This window comes from Pterocles gutturalis, unplaced genomic scaffold, assembly GCF_000699245.1.
Source record: "Pterocles gutturalis isolate BGI_N339 unplaced genomic scaffold, ASM69924v1 scaffold16585, whole genome shotgun sequence".
Lineage (NCBI taxonomy): Eukaryota > Metazoa > Chordata > Aves > Pterocliformes > Pteroclidae > Pterocles > Pterocles gutturalis.
The window spans coordinates 380-8,462 of NW_010146150.1; the positions used below are offsets into that span (position 1 = coordinate 380).

General features: G+C 52.1%; 1 protein-coding gene across 1 annotated transcript in view; it reads left to right on the plus strand.

Moving 5' to 3' along the window:
• LOC104470643 (G protein-activated inward rectifier potassium channel 1-like) overlaps positions 1-5,115 on the plus strand; it is a gene marked incomplete at both ends in the record, with an annotated part of 5,489 nt that extends 374 nt beyond the window's left edge. The window contains 2 exon segments of the mRNA XM_010085636.1: positions 1-60; positions 4,899-5,115. The exon segment at positions 1-60 is cut by the window's left edge and continues 38 nt beyond it. Of these exon segments, the coding sequence (XP_010083938.1) occupies positions 1-60; positions 4,899-5,115 (277 nt within the window).
• Between the last annotated feature and the right edge of the window lie 2,968 nt (positions 5,116-8,083).

The window sequence follows — 8,083 nt, forward strand, 5'->3', positions numbered from 1 at the left end:
GTGGGCAACCTCCGCAACAGCCACATGGTCTCCGCGCAGATCCGCTGCAAGCTGCTCAAAGTAAGCGCTGTGCTGCCACGCTTGGCCCGCTGCCGGTCCCCTGGGGACATCCCCCTGCCCCCTGTGCGTCCCCACCTCCCCGAGCATCCTTCTGGCAGGGGAGCATCACCGTCCCTCGCTCCTCTCTTGGTTGCCTCTGTGTCCCTGCAGTGCTCTTCGGGCTTGGCTGTTGGGCACCAGATTTGCTCTCAGCTGTCTGATTTACCAGCAGCCTTGTAGGATAATATTTCTATTCAATGCATATTTGTATATTTCTATCAAATGCTAGATTTCTCTGACGAGGAAATACTTTGCAGCTTGATTTCCTCGGTGTGCATTTTAAAAGCGAGCTGTTTGCCTTGCTGGCATCTTTCTGTGCTTTCAGGTAGCGGCGAGTCCAGCCAGGCAGAACTTTATTTCTATGGTGCATGAACTTCACTGAAAGCAGAATGTCAGGGTTGGGCATTTAAAAATGATGCCGATGGCCCTGTACCTCTAGGAAAAATTGAGTGTTGAGACTTGTGCTACAACAGCTGCATATACATAGGGGAGATGAAATAAATGTGGAGTGGGTGGGAGGGGGTGGCTTGGGGGATGTTTGACGCATGCAGAGCATCCTGCATGTTTCCGTGGCCGGCTGGGGATGTGGGTGCTCTGCAGGGGCAGGTGGGGTCCCTGCTTTCTCCCTGGCTCCTCCAGCAGCCCCCTGCAGAGGGATGCTCATCCCCATCTGCTGCACGCAGATCCGGTGAAGCACCAGTGTGTTTGCTGGGAGGCTGCTGAAGTTGTTGTGTTTTGACCCAAATACGTGTTTCCAACAGGGGTTTGCAGGAAGGATTGTCTCTGTGTTCGGTGAGGTTTGCACAACCCCCTCTGCATCCCAAACCTTGGGGAGTCTGTGGCCCCGAGGAGGGGCTGTGCTAGCACCCAGCAAGCTGGGGGGAAGAGGAATTTAAAGGATCTGCCTAATTTCACTTGTCTCCCCCCTGACGCGCCCGGGTGATTGCTGTAGCTGGGGACTGATGTCGGGGAAGATGCTCTGGCTGCAGCTGACCTGGAGGAGTTTGTTCCCCTTCTTTTCTTTTTGACTAATCAGCTGGGATCTTGGTTACGCTGTTCCCTGGTAGGAGCTGTCCTTGATGGTTTCCTTGTGTCAGAAATTTAGATGGGTAATTGAATGGTGTGCAATTAGCCTGGTAAGTAATGAACTGGGCTTTGGAGGGCACCCGGTAACCCCTCCAGCTGCCTTGTCCTGGCTAGGGAGAGGTCAGACTGTCACCTTTAACATGCATCTTTAACAGCTGTAAATAATCAAAAGAGTCATTTCCATGACGAATTTTGAAATTTTTCTTATCCAGATGTGCTGCAGGGGGAATTTTAAAAGTTGGAGTGTACAGCTTAGCTCCCCAAAATTCCCTGAACTTTCAGCGTGTGAAAGAGCGGCTGCATGGCTGCGGTTTGTTCTGGTTTTGTGACCGCAGGGCTGCGGTCAGAGGGGAGAAGGTTTTGCAGCTGTTTAAAAAAACGGCAAGAAAAGGAGAGGAGCCCAGGGACTGTAGCAGCAGCTTCGACACAGTGAGCTGTCCTTGCCTCGTGGCATCGTCCGTGTTGGGAAAAGGGCTTTCCCCAGCCCGCAGGAGCTCTGTGCACGGGCAGCTGTAAATGTGGAGGGCGAGGGAAAGGAGAAATAAAAGGCTAAAATCGGCTTTTCAGTGTATGCAGGCTCTGCTCGTCCCCTCCCAAACACGCATCCTTTCACTGCTGGGGGGAGCAGAGCTTGGCCAGACCTGCTGGATGAGCAAAAGAGGGAGGATTGCGGGAGGGAGAGCGATCTCTGGTCCAGGGGCTGCTGCCGTGCCGGCCAGTCTTTGCAGCTTGCAGGAGCAGGGGGGGTTGCTGCCTCAGGGCTCCTGCCTTGGTTTGTGTCTAACCTTTGTTGCAGGTTTATTGCGAAACCAGGGGGGCAGAGCTAGCTGGAGGGCTGCTCACCGATTTTCTGCTGAAATGCTGCTTTTTTCGGTGAGAGGTTATTCTGCTTGCAAAATCGATGTGAAATTGGAACTCCCGATACACTGCGTTTGATTTTATTTTTTTTTTAATTTCCTGGTAAACTCAGACCATACTGCAGAAAAAAAACAAACCACAAAGCCTTGAGAGTGGCAAGCTAGTGCAAAACCTCATTCACTGCAATATTCACTTTTTTAAATGAATCTCCAGGATTGTAAAGAACTTGAATGAAACTTAGAAGCCCTGTGCTTTCCTCTTGACATTACACTGAGTCAAAAGAGTCACTCAAGGTCATTGCTTCTGCCAAGTATATTGGCTGGAATAGCAAAACAGTCAACAGTACGAGTTCTCACACCCTGCCTTGGGTTGGGTACTGCCAGGGGTAGTTGTAAAATTATATTGGGTTTGTCTCTAAGATGTTAGCTCTCAACCTTTATCTCCATTCCCTCCAAGCAGGAGCAATCATACCTCATAGATGTCACCTCGCAGCTGAATGATGTCACCCCTGATTTTCCTGCAGCTGTAAAACGGGAGGTTTTTGTGATGGATTAACCGTTCTTCCCCATCATTTCCTTCCCCCAGCCGCGGTTCACGCCTCTTTCCCTGCACCGTGCTCTGTCCCTCGAGTACCGCCTTGGCTTTAACTTGTCCACCTGTTAGGTATGAACTAATGTAAGATGTCCATTATATAGGAAATTTTTGCAAAATGATAGTTCACCCTGCTTCTCCTTCCTCTCCTGTGCGTTGGCAGGGGTTTGGGCTGGTCGGTTCGGACTGGGACTTTGGGGCAGGTCCCCTTGGGAAGCATCCACAGTGAAGTGCCACGTAAAGCCCAAAGATTTTGGCCAGTGGTAGGTGAAGCCCCAAATAGAGCAGGCAGTGATTTTACAGCCTTTGGAGGACTTCCCAAGCCATCAGCCTTCCTAACGAAGCCTTGCGCATGCGGTTCCTGATTGCGTTCCATCACATCTGACCCGCGGCCACCCTGTTCCTCTGTCCCAGAGCCAAGCTGGGTCGGGGGGGGGGGGGCTCGGTGTCCCCAGAGTGACAACACCCCCGAGGAATGGGCCAGCGCTCGCCTCCCCTCTGGGTATCGCAATATTTCAGGGGTGCGGGATGCCTGATGGAAGCAGGTGCTGCTCCTGGCTCTGCTTACGGGGGTTATTTGGTGCTTTGCTCGTGTTTCTGCCTTTTTATTGAAAAGTCGACTTCTCGTTAAAGAAAGAACAAACAGAACCCCGCAGGCAGGATATTTATGCAGATGTGCTCTAGATGTTTCTTGGCTCTGATGTCTCTATCTAAAGCTGCCTGGTGCGCGCTGGGATGGGGTGGCAGAGGCGGGTGTGATAAATATGAATTTTCACGCACAGAAAATAAAGCGCATTCCTCAGCCGAAAGTTCAGGGCAGTGAAACGCACGATTGTTTGGTTGGGATTAGATCTCCTTCAAATCCCACCGCCGTTCAGGGAAAATTTTAAAAATAGAAACCAAATCCTAAGCGAGGCGCATAATCCAGTTTTGCTCTGTCTGCTGCCTTTTTGGGTTTTTTTAGGCTCCCAACCGCTTCCAACCCTGGGGAACTTGGCTGTAGCTCCCGCCCCACCCCCCCCAGCAGGCTTTTTTTTCCAGGAGGCATGGGTGGACTGGGTTTCACTGGGAGCCACTGGTGTCACTGGTAGGAGCGCTGGCAGCCCGGAGGGGATGGCTGCGGTGGTCCCTGTCCAACGGGGCATCTCCCAGTTACACACGTGGTGTGACAGATCTGAATAATGGGGAGAATGGAAACAGAGGAAGAGTTAGAGGAAGGATTCTGCTTCCTCCTGCAAGTGTAGTCGTGCTCCCATTAAAAAAAAAAAAAAATCCCGTTTCAAGTCAGTGGTATTGCTCGGTATGGGGAGTTCCCATCAGCTCCAAATGTAGGGAATGCTGGAGATGCATCTCCAGGGGTGATGGAGTGCTGGGGTTGGGATGTGTGCAATGGCTACAACAGTTTGTAAAACTAATTTTTAAAATCCAAATAGCAAATAGTGGAAAATTCTGTAATAAAAGCGATGGTCAGGAAGGGCTGTGATGTCCTGTTCCTGCCTGGTCCTAACACAGGAGAAGGGATGGAAGCTGGGGAGGGAACATTTGGGCAGCGCTGTGCTGGGGGTGGACTGGGGGTGGCGAAGTGGAGCTTGCAGCAAGCTGGGGGGCTGGATTTGGGGTCTCAGCTCTGGGTGTGGGTTTCTGGACTGGTCATGTAGCTGCTAAATGGGGGTTTTACAGTGTCTGAGCAGCAGCTGGAACTGAAGGGTGACAGCATCCCCTCTCTGGGCTGCTTCTGTCAAAAGCACCGCGATGTGAAAACTGCCCTGGGGAGCTGCTCGGCTGCTCTGGGGCGATGGGGGGGCTGTGAGCCGGCGATGGGGGGGCAGTGAGCCAGCGCTGGGGAACACTCTCATGGGTAAATCGGGAATTCATGGAACTGCTGCCGCTTCCTGTGGGGAGTTGGTGGAGGTACACTGGTTTTTGGGTGGGTTCTGCTTGCCAGAGCCTCAGTGCATGCCGGCTTCATCTTCTCCCTGGGGGTGATGCTGTGAGGAGGTGGCAGAGCCATCATGCGGGTTGGTGGCCAGTGTCCTTCCAGGTGTGGTGAGCTGCAACCGCAGCAGGATGCGTGTTAGAAATAATCCATCCCTGCTCTGCACTCCCGGCACTGGGTTTCCATCTGTTCCCGTGAGGCTGGACCAGGGTTTGCCTCGTGGTAGCGCAGGGATGCGGGATGCTGTTGGGTTGCTGTCGGGGTGCCTCAGTGCTGGCTGCTCCAGCAGTGACACCTCTCTCTGTCTCTCCCCACACTGCCTGTCCAGCCCCGCCAGACCCCGGAGGGTGAGTTCCTGCCGCTGGATCAGCTGGAGCTGGACGTGGGCTTCAGCACGGGGGCCGACCAGCTTTTCCTGGTGTCCCCGCTCACCATCTGCCACGTGATAGACGCCAAGAGCCCCTTCTACGACCTCTCGCAGCGCAGCATGCAGACGGAGCAGTTCGAGATCGTCGTCATCCTGGAGGGCATCGTGGAGACCACGGGTGAGTGGGGGGAGCAGATTTCCTACGGAATGGGAGTGGTTTCTGCCAGTGTGGTTGGTACCAAGGGGATGCACACCGGTGCTCCTGGCGAGGCGCAGAACCTCCGTTGCGGTGCCACTGTGGCTGGCGGTGCAGAGGTGCTGCAGCGGATGCTCCTGCCCGCTAGCTCCTTGCTTCGCATCCTGGGATGCTGCCTGCGGTATCCCGGTACCCCAGCCTGGTGCCTGGGGGCTGTGGGCAGCAGGGGCGAACCTTCCGTGCTGGTATGTCAGAAAAGCTGATATTTCAAGAAAAACTCCCTGCTGTCAGCATAGCTGGCTGGTGTAAGGGTTTCAAGGCTGATGCACAGACCAGAGGACTCCAAGTTGTTTGGGTTTTTTTTTTTTTCTAGCTGAACTGTTTTAAAACACAAGTGAGTCAAGAAAATAAATTTAGTGACTGAATCCTGTTTTTAAAACAAAGCAGTGTGTTTGTATACTTCTGAGTTTGTTTTTGTAAATATCTCAGACTTGGGCATTACACACAGAAAAAGAAAAAAAAAAGGTTGTGTTTTCTGGATCTGTAAAGCCTAACTCGTATAAGCTTGCAAATTTTGTGACCTAGTTTTATAAGCTGAGATGAATATTGGGTAAAATAGAGCAGAATGTGCTCTATCTTGATAAAACACAGAGGGATGAACGGGTTTGAAAGTTAAAAAAAAATCTTTAAAAGTGTGAATAAATGAGAAGGGAGGAGAGTATAAAGCAGGAGAGTGGCTGGGCTGGAGGAGAAGCAGTATCAGCGATGGCCAGAGGATGTAAATGTGAGGATGGAGGTGGTGAGGAGGAAGAGGTCTCCTTGTCTCTGGCACAAGCACCGGGGGTTTACGATGAGCTGCAGCCCTTCTGATGGATGGTTCCAGCAGGAAGGTTTTGCTGAGCCTGACTCAGGTCAGGAGAGCAAGAACAGACACGAGGGAAGGGGCAATCTCAGATGAAGGATGCCTTTTGGTTTTTTTTTTAAAGAGGACAGGCTGGACACTTAGTAGGTTTAAAACTTGTGGAAAGTCAGGACCCATCTCTCTGTCCTGGTGCTCTCCCAGCAGGTTCTTTATTGCAGTTTCCAGCTCACCTATCCCTCACCTTAAAGCCAAAACACCTTTGGCAAGACAGAGCTCTTTCTCTTGGAGAAAAAGGGGAAAAAATGGGAAAGGTTTCGTATGGGATACATGCCTGGATCCCTCTGCAAAGGTGGCAGGGATTTAACTCGGAGGCAGTTTTCTGGGAAGTTGAGTCTGGCCCCGAGAAGCTGGAGCTGGGCTGGTGGCAGGGTGGGAGGCGTCAGCATCGTCACTGGTAGGACATGTGCAGAATAGGTTTCATCTCTTTGTGGAAGTGGTATGTTGCAGAAATCTCCCATCTGAGCTATCTTGTCACCATCCCTGGAGGGGTTCAAGGAACGTGCAGCTGTGGTGCTTTGGACATGGGTTAGTGGGTTGGGTGGGGTTGGGTTGATGGTTGGACTGGATGACCCTTGAGGTCTTTGCCAACCTTCATGATTCTAGGATTCTGTGATCTCAACTTGTGTTTTGCATCTGACAGCCCACAGCCACCCCAGAACAGCAGCGATAATTTGAAGGGGATGATTAGAAATACTATAAAATAGTTTGCAGCTTGCTCCGATGGATGTTTTGTAGGGGGGTCGGTCTGTGCGTTCTTCCTCCGCCGGGTGAGGCGGTTCCCTGCCCTCGCTGCGGTGTGTACACGGTGTCAGAAGCGCGAAACCTGTCTGACATGTCTACTGGTGCGGGAAGAGCAGAAATAACTTGCAGTCGTTTAGAAACCAGGGTGCTATTTTTGGATAGGGATAAAAATGATGCTTTTTTTTTTTTTTTTTTTTCTTTGTCTGGGAAAGTCAGTGAGTAGGTCATGCATTTGCAAAGGCTTTTGCCTGGATGGTGCGTAGCTGGGGAGAGGGGGGTGATGGTGCTGGTGGATCGGGATGAGATCCGTCGGAGAGCCCTGTGGGTGATGAACAGGGGAAGGAGGTTGGAGGAAGATTAAATAAACTGCGGTTGGTTTGCAGATGAGCCAAAGTTCCAGCTGCGAGCATTTGAAGCAGGGATGGATGTGAATGGGAGCAGGGCTGAGGGTTTCTGTTCGGGTCTGGTCCAGCCCAGAAGGAGCAGAGGGGTGGGAGCCCTGGCTGAGCGGAGGGTTCCGGATGGGACCCCTGGTCCTGCCCGCATCAGCCCGGCCGATGCTCCAGGCCAGCCTGCCGTCAGCCCTTCTGGCGGCGTGGACATCCTTTCTGGTGGCTTCTGGCGTAGACCTCGGTGGTGGTGCCTTGTGTTTGGAGTTTGGGAGTGCAATCGCAGTGTTCTGTTGGTGCTCCTGGGAGCGGTATTTAATGTAATTATGGGGGAAACCCGAGCAGGTAGGGCAGCAGGCTCCGGAGAGCAAGGCTCTTCTGCAGTCCCCTTCTGTGACGGGTTTCTCTTGCATCCCCCGAGTAAAAGAGATGTTGAGAACTTTCTACCTTCAGCCCGTGGAGCTGCCTTTGTAGTGGTTATCCGCTACCCCCCGTTGATTACTGCGTGGAAAACATCATCCCTGTGCTGCTGCAGACCCGGCAGCGTTCGCTGTTAGAGCATCTTCTGGGGAACCCTGCTGGGGAGCTACCTTTTGAGGTTAAATTTGGAGTCCAGCTCTAGTGTTTTTCTGTGCAAACAGTTAATTTCACTCGGATGTCTTCATTCCCAAGTGGGGAAATGTGGCCCGAGCGGAGCAGCAGTTTGAGGAGGAACTTTCCCCCAGCGCTAGATGTGCTGCTGGGCTTCTGCACCACCTCTCCTGGCTTGACAACCCGTTCAGGGAGACTGATAAAATGACAAAATAACACAGCTTCTGCACAGAGTCATTAAGCAACCTTATAACACAGCCAGTTTTCTAAGCTGCTGTCTTGATTTTATTATTTTTTTAATTTTTTT